We start from the raw sequence: 15,153 nt of genomic DNA, 5'->3' as shown, positions 1-15,153 counted from the left end.
GTAGATCATATTGCAGACACCCTTTCATTGTCAGCTGAATTTAATTATCCCAGTAACACATCTTGTTTTCTTCCTTTTTCTATGAATTGTGTGCAAGACAATGATAACTTACTTTAAATAAGTGCTTAAAAGAATAGAAAGAGAAGTCTAACAGCCTTTAGTGGGCCAACAGATCAGTTCTGTGCTAAGTTTCTTGCTGTGTTAATCCCCAGATTCTAAAGTGTGTGCTTAGAGTGATTTAGCATTACTAATGATTTCTCTTGTTTTTCTGTTGTGATTTGCGCTTACTTTCTTCTTAATTTTGGAGGGTACTTTTGGTTTCATTGTTTGATACTAAATTCTTATAGTAAATAGATTTATTAATGAAATATTTCTGTCTCTTCACTCAATAGCTAGAGATGATTGCCATGGAAAATCCTGCAGACTTGAAGAAGCAATTGTATGTTGAATTTGAAGGAGAGCAAGGGGTAGATGAAGGAGGTGTTTCCAAAGAATTTTTTCAACTGGTTGTGGAAGAAATCTTCAATCCAGATATTGGTATGTGTTCTAATAATTTACTAATCTAACAGATTTTTCTCACAAAAGGTAGGCCTGGGTGATCTTCCAAACTGCACTGTTCTGTGTTTATGCATTGCCTTTCTATGTCCACTGCTGCTTCTCTCTGAAGCTCTCCAGATTCACTGATGATCAGGAGAGTGTTTGACGCACATTGAGGCTCACCGTGTCATCAGCAGTCATCCTCCTAAAGGAGGAATGATGGAAGGGATAACTCTGCAGTAGAGTTAGTGAGAACTATCATTGCTTGTTTGGATACAAATCAGGAGTACAGGGTTTCTTTGCAAGGTTCATTTATTTGTTCTCTCACCTTTCTCCTCACTTTGCTTTGTGACTAGCTTCTAGAATTAGTGATCAAACCAAAGAGGAAGAGCTTCTGCAATTTAGCAAGAAAAGAGTAGGACTTTGGTGAGTTTTGAGTTGTTTCCACCCCTTCCTCCAGCTTAATAAATCTGATAGTCTCAGATCTACAGACCCAAAGTGTTACAGTAATGTCAAATTTGATTACAATTAAAAGAACCAAGAGTAATTTGATATAATAGAGCCAAAATTTTACACTTGTGTTTCAGCAGTCATATTTCCATCATATTCTTTTTTCCCTTGCTCCCTGCACCAATCATTTATGCAAGGACCTGCTTCTTTTAGTAAGCAGCTTGTCTGCTACTCTGAAAAGATGAAAATGTTATAAAATCATAAGAATACTTCGTGTTAGAATAGAAATGAGACCTGCCAGGTTCCTATATAATTTCATATTTTATGTGAAATATGATGTTACATTGTACTTCCTGTAATGGCGTCCATTAAAAAAGTCTAACATCTCATGGCTGTTATTTGGGTTTCACTGGACTATTTTAAAAAAAGAAAGCTGCTGTTCTTGGTTTTGTAGCTTAGAAAATTGATGAAAATTAACTGAAATCTATTTTGACCAGCTTAGAGAGGGAGGTATCAGTATCAATTACCTAGAATCAGTAACAAAAATCTGAACTTTGGTACTTGCCCTTCCCATATGCAAGCCAGTTCTTATAACAAGTGGTACACAACCATAGACAAGTCTTACTGACTGAAAAATTATATTAACTTGGAGAGATTAGGATTCTGATTTAGCTTACTTTGAAGTATAAATATTAAATAAAGTATAAATATTAAAATAAAGAAATCTTAGTACTTTGATGATGAAATTGTAGTTTCAATGCAAAATGAATACATTCTCAGCTTGAGTTTATCTAAACAGAAGTTGTGTGGCTGTATTGAAATACTCTTTTTTTTAATAATGCCCAAGCTAAGATCCAAGCAATGTGTATATACTCGCTGTGTTTAAAGATAGGTAATAGATTGGATGTTCATAAGTTTTTAATTTTATTTCTGTATTACAAATGCAAAAAAGTATGTACATATTTTGTATTCATAGTAACTTTGGGAGGGGGGGAAGCTTTTTATTGGCTTTTGGCATAAATGTGTAAAAGCAGGAAATGTAGCTTGCATTCAGTGTACATATATATTATATATATATATATATACATAGATATGTATATACATTTCAGTGTAGCAGTTTATGTATGCACCAGATATACCAAGTGTGACTTTTGTTGATTTATAAATGCCTTCTTTACTTGAGAAAATAAAGATCTTTTAAATAAAATTTAAAATGTCTGTCCTCTAATAGGTATATTTAAGAGATGTATATTGTTTTTACAGTTTCTTTGACTTTTTGAGTATTTCCATATTAAACCACCTTAAATTTTTACTCAAAGGAGGCAATAACTCAGAAAAAATACTGGATTTATGACCAACAGTCACAATGGTAAAAGGGAAGAAGCAATAACTTTATATGATATCTTTAGCAACACTATGCAGTTGTTTTCCCCTTCTTGCAGATTCCAGTTTTTTCTGGTGTTTCATTATGATTTTAATGTACTGTAGTCTTTATTTAGGTAAGGGTGTAAAATACTGTGTTTCACCTTAAAGTGTTTCCAGATGTGGATCTGGGTAAGATGATAATCCTTCATTTTTAGACATTTGCTGTAGTTGTTTTAAAGTTTAACTTCTCTGTCATATTCCAGAAAGTACAAGTCACTGCTTTTATGTATCAGTAATCCAGAAGTTACTTGAGTTAGTTCAGAAATTGGAATATAGGATTCTGTGTAATGTGCCTCCTGTGTATGCCTGAGTTGCTCATCCATTTCTGATTTCCAGTTGCCTTATCTGATGGGCCAGTCTGTTACTTGTGTGYTTCTCTAATGGCTGAYCCAGCCCTGGTCACCCACTGAGATRCATAATCTATTCTGGGGAATAGCCAGAGTCTCTGAATGAGCTTGCAGTTCATTTCCTTACCTGGAATGAGAGAACAGTCTTTATCTCTTGACAGAAGATGATGCTTTTGGTCTTTAGAGTAGTTTTGTGGCTCTGTTTGTGTGGCTTTGTAATCAGTTTGTAGATCTGCATAGGCTGTAAACAAGCACATCTTTTAAGAACTGACAAGAGAAATCCTTGAGGCAAATGTAGTTGATATTTTTGACCATGTGGACCTGACTTCTGGTGTGTTGAGAGTAAGGAGCCTAGGGCACTTGCACTTCTCAGGCTGTGCCTGAAATTCATGGGACTTAGCTGTCCAAGTAACAGGTGACTGGGAACACTTGTCCAGGGTGTTCTGTCTCCCACCTTAAGTCTATAGGATCATTTATCTTGCTTCCGTATCTAGTCAGGTAAGCAATAGATTTTATTGTGGGTTTCATTTAAATAATTTATAGCCTGTACACAAATTCCAGTTTCATAAACAAGAACTATCTTGTGTCTTGCTACAGCCAGAAGGGTACTTTTAGTGATTATGTGAGTAACAGTGTTTTGAGCAGCTCCAATCACCCTAAGGTAAATAGATTCTCTTTGCCATTCAATTCAGTATGATATTAAGTTAAATGTATTTTCAGGACAAGTGCAAATGGGTTTATAATGGTATGTTTTATGTGCCACTTTTATTGGATGGTAGCCATAATTGCTCAACTTTTTTTTTCCAACAGGGATGTTCACATATGATGAGTCTACAAAACTGTTTTGGTTTAATCCGTCCTCCTTTGAAACTGAGGGTCAGTTTACCCTGATTGGCATAGTACTGGGACTGGCTATTTACAACAACTGTATACTGGATGTACATTTTCCCATGGTTGTCTACAGGAAGCTAATGGGCAAAAAAGGAACTTTCCGTGATCTGGCAGACTCTCATCCTGTAAGTTCATTGTGTTCTTTGAGTTTAATAATGTATTTCCCATGCAGTAATTTAATCTGTATTTAAATTAAACATAAGATCGCTGTCAGAAGTGAAAGTGAAATAACCAGTGACTTGTGTGAAGAGTCTAGATTTGTTAAATTAATAAGCAATAAAACTTCTTGCTACATTTGGTTTGGAGGAGGCAGAATTGTAAAKGCAGTGAATAGGGCTCAGTGTCAATAAAGCTTTTTTTTTATTTTTTACTGCACGAATTGGTAAATATTAGTAAGCATTATTAATCATAAATAAGTATGTCTCTTCCTGAAGAGACTTCTAAAATTAGGCTGTTTATAGCTGTTTATAGGAGTAAATTTCTACCAAAAAAGTGAAACTAACAGTAAACATGCAAAGGTGTGATGCTCTTACTTGTCTAAAGCAAAAGATAGATGAGGCAGTTCATGAATATCCCTACAGTTAATGAATGTCCCTATCAGAGCAGTGATCAGTGTCTGTCTTCCTAAACTCATTCCCAGCCAGTGGCTGTGCACAAGCACTGAGCTGTACAAGTACTTCAGTAGACAGAGCACACAAGTGTGTGTGCAGGATGTCAATCATAGATCACCAGTGGCTTCCCCTCATGTTGCTAGTAGGAGTTGTCAGCAAGCTTCATTTTGTTTCAGACACTGGGACACATCCCTTTCATAAGCAATTATGCAAAATCTTCATCTGTTAAAAAAAAATAGTAAAATAATACTGTCTAAAAAGAACTGGGCTTTCATTTTTGAAATGAAATATGAAAATGAATAATCAAGTAATACATTTTCTGGTCTACTTTCGATGGCCTACGTACAACAGCATGCCAGATTCAACCAGTTTCATTGTATAATCATGTAGAGAAACTATGCCCCAAGTTTCCTCTAACTTTCATACATATTCAGAGTTTCTTGTGACAAAAAGAGTGGATGTAGTTCTATGGAACAAGTCTGTCAGGCATTCTCATGTGACTTAAAAATTTCTCAAATCCAAAATGAAATTCATAGTAGTCAAGCCTCCCAATACTTTTTCTAATGCTGTCAAAGATAGAGAATAGGATGTTCACCAGCCCTCACCATCACTGGTTCCAAGTGCAGTGATTTTCAGTGCAAAGTCCTTTTTAAAGGTCCTGGGGAAGAAACAAAAAGACACAGAAGCTTACGTGTAAACTTACAGGTTTCAGTGAAAACACTGAAGGGAAATTTATTTTTTCCACTTCACTAGAAAAATACAGTTGCACACAGTTGTCACTTTTACCTTCGCTTTGCATTCTATAGCCCCTACACCTCTTACCTCCTTTTCTGCATAGTCTTTGGTTTCTGAGAGAATCTTGGGCTTTTCCTAAGGCATAGCAGGGAGGAAGGCTGGTTGTGCCTTAGAATAGAGCAAACTGACAGGTAATTTCAGGTTCCACTTGGTAAATTCTGGCCTAATTCATGATTTATTTTTTTTTGTTCATAAATGTCTTCTTACATTAAAGACTGTGTTACTTCAGGATTACTTCCTAGTTGGTTTGAGATTTAAATAAGACATAGAAGATTAAAACCTGCTGTCTGAGGTTTATCTGATACAAAATATAGGGGTTTCTTTGATTTTTAATTCATAAATGTTCGTCTTACTAGTGTAACATAGTCTGTGTGCCTAAAGTAAAGACAGATTCAAAAGACTTAAAAGAAAAAGAGATTATTAAAAGGCTCTTAAACTACAGGTTTGATAATTGCATTTAGGAAGATAGGTACTAAAAGGGTCTTTTTTTAAAAGGGAGTTATCACTGATTGCCATGTTTCCTTTTTATCTTAAAACGTTATCCTGTTTCTCTTTGCAAATACTGAGCTTAATAAACTATTGTTTGGACTGCTATGGGAGATTTTTTAGGCGACACATATAGAATATAACAACCTTTTTTCAAGACAGGTGGTTTCATGTCTTCTTGTATTACTCAGTGAAATCTATCAAAGCTTATTTTTGACAGACATGTATTTCTTATTCTGTTAGGTTCTCTACCAGAGTTTGAGAGACTTACTAGAGTATGAAGGAAGTGTGGAAGATGATATGATGATAACGTTTCAAATATCTCACACGGATCTCTTTGGCAATCCAATGATGCATGATTTAAAGGAAAACGGTGATAAAATTCCTATTACGAATGAAAATAGAAAGGTACACTCAGCTTTTTTAATGGAATCTGTAGTTCTTGGATATACTGTATGTAGAACTATATAGGACTCTATAAAGGTTTGTTCTCACTTAAACTTTTAAAGTTAAAAGGGTTTTTAAATTGCTGTAGCACAGCATGGCTGTGGACAGAAAAGGCTTTTTTTTAAAGAAAGCATTGATACACAGATACGTGGCTTCTGGGGAGGGATGTTTGTAACCTTTCTGAGCAGTATTTGAGACTTGTTCTTTTGTGTTGCTGAATAGAAGCTGAGCCCAGATTCTGTGTAGAAGTCCAGAATTATATGTATTTTGGGATTTTTTCATTTTTTTTTGTATTTTTGGGAGGTACTTCAAGTGGCATGTGTTGAAGCACTAATGTTTTTTGGGGTTTATTTTCTTGCAGGAATTTGTCAATCTGTATGCTGACTATATACTCAATAAATCAGTAGAAAAGCAGTTCAAGGCCTTTCGGAGAGGATTCCACATGGTGACCAATGAATCTCCTTTGAAATATTTATTTAGACCAGAGGAAATTGAATTACTTATTTGTGGAAGTAGGGTAAGAATTCTGAATGTACACTAGAGAGTGGAGCTTTTGTTTGATCCTAAGTATATAATTAGTGGTCATCTTTAAAAATATCATCTTCTTACAGAATTTAGATTTTCAAGCACTAGAAGAAACTACAGAATATGATGGTGGCTATACAAGAGACTCTCTTATTATTAGGTAATTTTTTCTAATTTTGTAAAGATATTATTATTATTATTATTATTATTATTATTATTATTATTATTATTATTATTATTATTATTAAGTAAAAATATTATTAGGTGGTTTTTTCTAATTTTGTAAACATAAAAAGCACTTTATCTGCTTGTTTCTTCATAATGAATTCAATATTGTAAGATTTAGTATTTTTGTAGTACTGGAGATGCAAATGTCTTATGTGTAATTTCACTTTTCTCAAGTATCATCATTAGAAAAAAAAGAGATGGTGTAAGCATTGTTGAATCAGTATAATTCCCTAGGAAATAGGAATAATAGAATATCTGCAGAACACTTACCAGCCAAATTAACATTTAAAGACAGTTTAACTGCAGTGTTTGGTAATATTTCTGATTTCTATTTCTGAATCTCACTGATTGGTAAATAGTATTCTGATAGTTTGCCTCATGAGTGCAACCTGTGAACTTGGTGTTATGACTGATTAGAAATACTACACTTTTAGAGCCCAATTTTAAAAGTGTCATTTATACCAAAGAAAGTTTATGGTTTATTTACTTTTTGATTTCTTYCTTGGTAGGGAATTCTGGGAAATAGTCCATTCTTTTACGGATGAACAGAAAAGACTGTTCTTACAGTTTACAACAGGCACAGACAGAGCCCCTGTGGGAGGACTTGGAAAGTTAAAGATGATCATAGCCAAAAATGGCCCGGATACAGAGAGGTAAAAAAAAAAAAAATCTACATTTTGCTCATTTTTTTATAACTGAAAGCAAATTCTGTGCTTTTGAATTCTTAACCTGGTTACATCTGAAAGTTGAATCTCTAAGAAGAATGTATTTTCTTCAAGTTCATTATTTTTGGTCTTGTAAAATAGAGATATATTTCTTTGGCATGTTCCAAGATCTGAATTATTTTCTTGTTTGTTTTTGTTTTGTCCCACAGGTTACCTACATCTCACACATGCTTTAATGTACTTTTGCTTCCGGAGTACTCAAGCAAAGAAAAGCTTAAAGAAAGATTATTGAAGGCCATCACATATGCCAAAGGATTTGGCATGCTGTAATAAGTATAACAAAAGGGATTTAAAAATGATGGTGATGATGTCCCTGTCCAAAAAGGCCATAAGATAGTGAGCTACAGTAGTCACCTGTGTTTGTGCCTCCCTTCTTTACTGGGGACATTGGGCTGGAACAGCAGATTTCAGCTGCTTATATGAACAAAATCTTTATTTTTTTCTTTTAGCGTGAAAGTGTTACATATTCTTTCACTTATATGTACAGAGAGGTTTTCCTGAATATTTATTTTAAGGGTTAAATCACTTTTGCTTGTGTTTATTACTGCTTGAAGTTGAGCCTTTTTGAGTATTTACAAGAAAACAAACTGTACTCTCCCAAGGAAAATATTGCCATCATTTGTAGACCATGTAACCTTCAAGTATGTGCTATATTTTTGTCCCTGTATCTAATCAAATCAAGAACTGTACTTTTTGAAGAGTTTGCTTTTGAAACTTGAAGTCTTGAAAAACAGTGTGATGCAATTACTGCTGTTCTAGCCCCCAAAGAGTTTCTGTGCAAAATCTTAAGAATCAATAAAGATGGAAGGGAGAACTTGGAATGTTAAATTGCAGCCTTGAGAACTTTACTTTAGTCACAGCACAACAATTAAAATTCATTTCACTATATGTTGTCTTCACATGTCTTGTAATAAACTGTGTTTTTAATTAGGAAACATTTCTTAGCATATGAAAGGGTAGAAATTTTAGTTACTTTTTTAAAAAAAGTTTACTGGGGAAAGTGCATTTTCAACTGAACAGCTTTAGAGTAGGGAGTGAAGTGTCTGGAAAAAAAGATAGGAAGTTTTTGCTATATTATAAACAAAGCATGTGGAAGTGCACTTAAAATGAAGTTTTATTCTTAATTGCYTATTATGTTGACATTTTAAATAGACAATCCAAAGTCTTCCCTACGTGTTATGTCATCATCATTTATTTAATGAATGATTTTTCCTACCTATCAAGGCACATGATCAGTGTTGCACCATAATCTAAAGGGATGGCTACTGTATTTTAATCTCATCTAACAATAAGCAAAATTGAACAATATTAAACGTGAGGCCTACTTCATGTTGTACACTTCCAACCATTAAATAAACTGTTAGAAAGTAAGTACTAAGGTTATGTTCATCTACTACATAAAGTATTCAGTAGGTTTTTAATTTAACTCTACAAATCATATCAGAAATAAATCCTTTACCTTTCATAGTCTGTGTTTAATGTTAATTTCTCCTGTTGCAATATACAATGAAGGGATTATGCATTTGTAAGTGCAGATGTAACTGGCATATCTCTTTTCCAATACAAGCTGCAGCGGGTGTGCAGAGCTGAGCTTGTGCCTTGACAATTGCTATAACTGGCTACTACCGATCAAAACCGTGACTGTGTGGAATTGGCATTAAAAGGCTTAGTTTTGAAATCATTGGAAAAAGAAAAGATGTCTTTCAGGACTATTTTAATAAATTCTTTCTAGTAATAGAAACAGACAACTGTTATGTAACTATGATGCTGAATAAAACAATGACCTTTTTTCACCATGGTTCAGTGAAAAAGACAACAAGTTACTTTCTTACTTTGATAAATTAGATATTAAATTTTTTKATTAGAAATTGTTGTAGTACTGCATAATTTGAGGGTTGCAGGTACARAAATTCTCCAGAAGTGAACTGTAGTGATCTGGGGTCCAGTGATTTTCCCCTCTCAAATTCAATCCAGTGCCAGACAGCCTGGACACATGGGACTGAAACTGGCTGGGGAGGGAGAGGTGCTGTCTTCTGGCCTTTGATCTCAGAGGTGGCCCTTAGGGCCTGCCCTCTTTTATGTCCACCTTGTTGTATGTCCCTGAAGAGGAAAACACAAGATACCCTGCCTCTCAGTGCAGGGTGGTTGATGGCAGTGCTTGCTGAGCCCTTCAGGTTTGGAGCAACTTTTACTGTAGGTGGTGAGAACAAGACTTGCCGAGTGCCTTGAGGTGCTTTGCTACAAGCGTGAACATGTCCTGGTACTGCTKTGTGGTATGTAAGTGTCCACAGTCTAATGCTCTTAAAGCTGTATTCCTGTAACTTCTTATCCTGATGAAGCTGTGGTTTGTGGTTACRCCCAGCTGACAGGTGTATGTGATTCATATTGGGGTTTTTTATATAGGTCTAAAAGCTGTGCAGACAGCATAACTGGATAGCAATACAGAATTCTCTAACTGAACTGTTGACATTGTAAATAGGCTCTTTCTGTTTTCCTTTAGCATTAAGATTAAAATAATATATAATTGCCTTGGCCTTCAAAAGCATAAGTTGTTTTTCAGGGAATCATTTTCAGGTAAGATGTAGTACTTCATATTTGACTGATTTCTCATGTAATATATACTGCCTCCCTCCAAACACCRCTGTATTGAAACCGTATCTCCTAAGTGCTGATATAAATGCACTGGTTGTTCAGCAGCACTGGTTGATGAGGTTTGAAATAAATAAACCTTGAAGTCTTGTAGCTGCAGGCTACATTCCTCTCCTATAGAAGTTGCAGCCAGAAAGGGAAAATGCCATTTTAAGTTGGTTTTGGTTTGACTTTTTTTTCTGGGCTCCMGGCACAGCTGGAATGTCTTTCACAGTGTCTAGCAAAGTTTACATCTACAAAACTTACCTTGGAGACTTAAGTGTACTTATGTGTCATGGAGATACCTCTCTTGAGTGAGACAGAAGATTCCTTTTCTAAGGCAGTAGTCTGACACCAGTGTGGTGGTGCTCTCTCCACAGGGTGTCTTCAATATKTTGACAAGAAAATATTTTGGCCATCTCAGCACTGGCTCATTTGACAAGTGAAAAATACCTCTTCAAGTATCTCCTTCTGCACCCTAATAGACTGCCAGAATGTTTCCAACCTTGGTGTGAAGAGGCCATCAGGTTTCTGTCTATGTTTTGTTTTCAAAAATGATAGTAGTGCAAGAAAACAACTAGTGCACTGAAAAGAGTCATCTTAATAAGGCACTTTTTTCAGATTTAATTAGGAGTGAAGAAATGGTTTTGTTTATCTCTGGTGGTATGTCAGCACATGATTCTGCATACAGATTATCACGCTTTAGAAGATTAAAACTTTTGCATCTTGCTAAGAAGATTTCAGTAACAGCTGTCAGGAGCACAGTTCAGTTGACTAAGGAATAGTGTTGTGTGAACTTCTGACTGGGCTTATCTTCRGTTTGGGAGGCAGCAGCCTGAGACAGGATGGTGGCAGCCAAGGGTACTCCCTCCAACGCTGCATTCTGAGGAAAGCTGATTGTGGAATGGGCTGGAAATGGGCCCAGGGCTCCATGCARCTCTGTGTCTCATCCAGCAGTGGCTTCAGTGCTGAAGCAGGAGCTTCCTACCACRTGTGGCACTACACAGGTGTGATGGACCTGGTGGGCTTTGCCTTCAGGTAGCTGCAGTGTGGGCTGCCCAGGAATGCATGGCCCTCTGCTCTGTGGAGCAGAGAATTGGACACAAGTTTCCATGCTGCTGATGTTCTGGAAGAGGACAACCCCCACATCATCAGCTTAAAGGTGTTTCCCTTGCACTGTTGCAGCCARTTACCTCCTTGTGAATTTTTAATCACAGTAGGATTAAAAAATTCCTGCTTATCTCAAGAATTTTTTATTATAAATATGAATCAGTTGGATGGAATCTTTGAGCTATGCCTTCCTCATTATGCAGAAAAACTCCAGCATTTCAGCATGCAAGATGGAGCAGGAATTTCTTCCAAGTTTAGCTATTCAAAATCAAGCCTTTCCTTACAAGAGCTGAGTTTATTATGCTTAGTCTGAGTCACAAGGACTTGTGATAAGTTACCTACAACTGTTGTTCACACTTGAAAGTTTAATTAAAGTTTTTTTAAAAATTCGTAAGACCATCGGGGACTTAATAAAATTAATTTTAAGAAATTCAGTTTTATACTGTATCCCAGAAGGGACACTGCATTGGAAATAAGAGTTGATACTGGCATTAGTTTTTACACAGGGCACTTCTTGCCCAGATGAATTTGTTTGGAAAACCCATTAATTTTTCATTGTATTTTTCTCCAGTGCTCCATCTGAAGATGTCTTCAGCTGTTGATTTTTATTGTTCGTCATTAACAAAACATAAAATTGTGTGGAAAGGTGGATTTAATTGAGAATACACAAGTGTAATTGTTATTCTGTTCTGCAGTATTTGTAGGATACATCAAGAGAGCTATCCTGATAAATAACTGAAGTTTGCCAAGTGTGCWTGTGTTTATGGATGTCTTGCTCAATATATATCCTGCGTTGGAATTTCTGTGTAGTGAAATGTCTAATAGAAATGATTGGAGATGCAAGTGGAGGGTGGGAATCATTATTCTATTTTAGGACAATAAGATTGCCTATCTTATTCCAATTAGGAATGCCTACATTATTTTGCTGAGTAGGTTTGTGCAGTTTTGAGACTTAAAAATTGAGACCAGAGCTGACTCTGAAAGTCAGACAGCAATTGCTGGAGTTAGGCTCCTGCCCTTGGAAGGACAGGAAGGCAGCACAGCTCAACTACAGACAGCTGCATRGGCGGGGATCCTGCTGTTCCTGCAGCCTTGGCTCACAGCTTGGACTGACCAACGTCAAGACAAAAACTGCAGCATCCTGAAGATTTGGGACTCAACTGTTACATGCAAAGATGACWTGAAGCCTTTCTTCTTAATGTCACCAAAGGCTCTGGTGTATCTGCTGTGCCATTGGAGTCATGTACAGYGAAAATCCCTTAAATCTATCTTCCCATTTCATCCTTCTGCTTTCAGACTGGTATAGGACAGCAGTGTAACAGTGCTCAGGAGTTAGTGGCTGTAAAGTGGAAATTAGTTGAACTTTTCTGTTCCAGGTTTTGAGATGCATCATGTGCTGCTACCTTTGATTTAGTATTTCCCTTTGCAAGCACTCTGTTGGAGCAGCAAGGGGTAAAGATCAGGTGAGTCAATACAATTAAAGGGGTTTTGTTTCTTGATATAACCGATTTTAATAAAAATGGGAAACTACACAAGAACATTTTCTAGATGAAAAGGTGTTTTCAAAAAAAAAAATCTCCCTTGTGTCATGTACACTGATTTTTATTTGTCTTCTATGCATGAAGAATGCTATGAATTTTGGAGCAAGCCCCCTGAAATAAAGCAAATTACATTTTGGTCTCACCAATACAGGCACTTTCAAAGTTCAACACAGACTTCTTTGTGAGCATCTGGTAAGTGTTGCACTGTTTTTTTACACTTTGACTTTGGGGAGGCTCCCATTCCCAAACTAAAATCCCCAAGAGGATATCCTTTCCAAAAATGTTCCTATCTGGCTGATTTTGTGCAGGGCTGGAGCCACCAGGTTCTGCTTTCTGCCCTAGCTCTAATGGCCAGCAGACAGCCTAGGTGATGCTCTTGCATCAGGAGTTCTTCCAGACATCCTCAGGCCTTTCAGAAGCAATCCTGCTCTGGATCTGCAGCRGTTTTATCATCCAAGCAGTTTTATCATCCAAGATAGTTTTCTTGCTAGCTTTGATTTTGGAGGAGAGACAATTTCTTACATTTAAGCCCTAGGAAACATTTCCTGGGTTTGGGCTCTCTGGAACCACAGTCGTCCTCTGTTGCCACCTTCAGAGGATGGGTTTAGTCCCTTCTTTCTCTTTAGTGCTCTTGGCTTCTGCAGGACAAGGGCTGGCCTGGAGCCAGTGCTCTTGGACTGCACGTCCTGCTATAGCCCAGCAGTGGCACTGGGGGCAGCTGGTGACAATAATTTGCCTGCTTCTTCCAAGCCTCGCTGCTGCAGGGCTGTGGGTGGTAACAAAGGGCTCTCAGCAGTTTCATCCTGACATCTGCAAGGAGAAACCTCCAGCRGCCACATTCTGCTGGATTTTACCTTTCTTCGGGGCATTTTGGATCCCAAGGATGGTTGCAGCTTCTGGGGTYTCCTAGTGGCTGATGGCAGCATCAGTTGGTCTCACCACCTCCTGAGTTTGCTCTGAAATTTTCCCTTCCCCTRCCTAATTGAGAGTGAAGCTGTGTAAGACTAAAGCCCACATGGAGTAGGCAGCTCTGCTGTGCTGCACAACAGGTCTGCCCTCTGCACTGGCAGTGGCTGGGATGGGGAAGGTGCCCTGCTGGAGTCATCCCTGTAGCCCATCGATCTGGCTCGATTCCCTTCTGGCCACCAAACTCTTAAGTGTAAATCAGTTTGGAAAAACTACAGGGCTTCCAGAAAACTCTACAGGGCTTCCCCTGTCGGCTTTCTCTCTCTGGCTCCACTTTGCAGTATCCCTTCTGTACCAGCTTCCCTTCCCCAGGGACTGGAAGCTGACCTGCTTGGGATCTCCCTTGCCCAGCACATGTCTGTCACCCCTGCTCTTGGCTGCAGTTTTGAACTGCCACCAGCTACCCCGAGGTGCTGCATGGCTCTTTTGTTCTCATCTTCCTCACCACACTCATCCTTCGCTGCCTGCCAGTGCTCACAACTGGTGCAGTCAGGTTATGGCAGTGAAACTGTTGGCCGGGAGGCCCGGAACTGAAAGTGTTTCTGCTTGGGGCAGCTCCTCTGTCAATGTGCCTTGAGCCATGAGCCTTCCCTGTGCTGTCAGCGCTCAGGCTAAAACATGCACGGAGAAACCCAGCTGTGGCTGACAGGATAAATGAGCTGTGGTGGCAACTGATGTGTTTGGAAAGGCATGAGGCACTTTGCTAGAAAAGCTCTGCMGCTTTGTGCTGCTAGACGTAAGGGTTTTTCCTAACCTTGATGCAAGCGTGGTCAGAGGCAGCTGYTAATGCAAGGAGATGAGGCACTGGATTTTCAACAGAACTATTAAAAATCCCACCTGGATAATCTCCTTCAAAAAGAGTGCCTAAAGTTGCTACTGTAGGAGAGGCTTTCCTGTGCCAAGCTTTGGATCTGTGAACAAACCACCTGAGGACTTGCTTTAAACAGCCTAAATCTACAAGTAATCTGAAAACAGCAGGAATCCCAGTGCAGGAAGTKGGATTAATTATCTGCGCTATTCTGCAAGTAAAATGTTTATACTTKGGTGAGCAACTGGCAATTGGTTCTCCTAAAAAGAGTAGATCTTTRTAGCACATTTGGTTTGATTAATCAGCTCTGGAGACAAGCTATGCAAAAAAGAAAAATTCCTTCTGTGCTTCTCTGTCTCCTCTAGAAAGGCAAGTAGTGCCTGTTGGTTCTGTTCTTGCCATGCTCCTCACCTGGAGGGGCTGCTCGGGTGTGACTGCTGTGGGTTGGGTCCCCTCCCAGGGCAATGGAGGGATATAACTGTTGGCAATAAGTTGGGTTTTTTTTCCTTGTCAGGAAACTAAAGAAGTGACATTAAAGCAGACAAAAGGTTGAGATACTAATAGCTATTCATCAAGCTGCCCATCACTCTGGATTTCAGCTGTGCTTTTCTGATTTTCCATGTTAGTCTTCAG

At 37.9% G+C, this 15,153-nt stretch overlaps 1 protein-coding gene across 1 annotated transcript; it reads left to right on the top strand.

Annotated features, from left to right (window-relative positions):
- Window positions 1-397: 397 nt before the first annotated feature.
- LOC130584682 (ubiquitin-protein ligase E3A-like) lies at window positions 398-13,181 on the top strand. Its single transcript, XM_057384807.1, has 7 exons — window positions 398-537; window positions 3,570-3,775; window positions 5,786-5,950; window positions 6,351-6,506; window positions 6,601-6,674; window positions 7,252-7,395; window positions 7,617-13,181. Exons 1-7 carry the CDS (start codon window positions 399-401, stop codon window positions 7,735-7,737), a joined length of 1,005 nt encoding a protein of 334 aa, XP_057240790.1. The 5' UTR covers window position 398; the 3' UTR covers window positions 7,738-13,181.
- Window positions 13,182-15,153: the final 1,972 nt, after the last annotated feature.

Source organism: Malurus melanocephalus, unplaced genomic scaffold, assembly GCF_030028575.1.
Source record: "Malurus melanocephalus ecotype Western Australia unplaced genomic scaffold, MMel_1.1 scaffold_747, whole genome shotgun sequence".
In the NCBI taxonomy this organism is placed as follows: domain Eukaryota; kingdom Metazoa; phylum Chordata; class Aves; order Passeriformes; family Maluridae; genus Malurus; species Malurus melanocephalus.
This window is presented reverse-complemented; position numbering and strand designations above follow the sequence as displayed.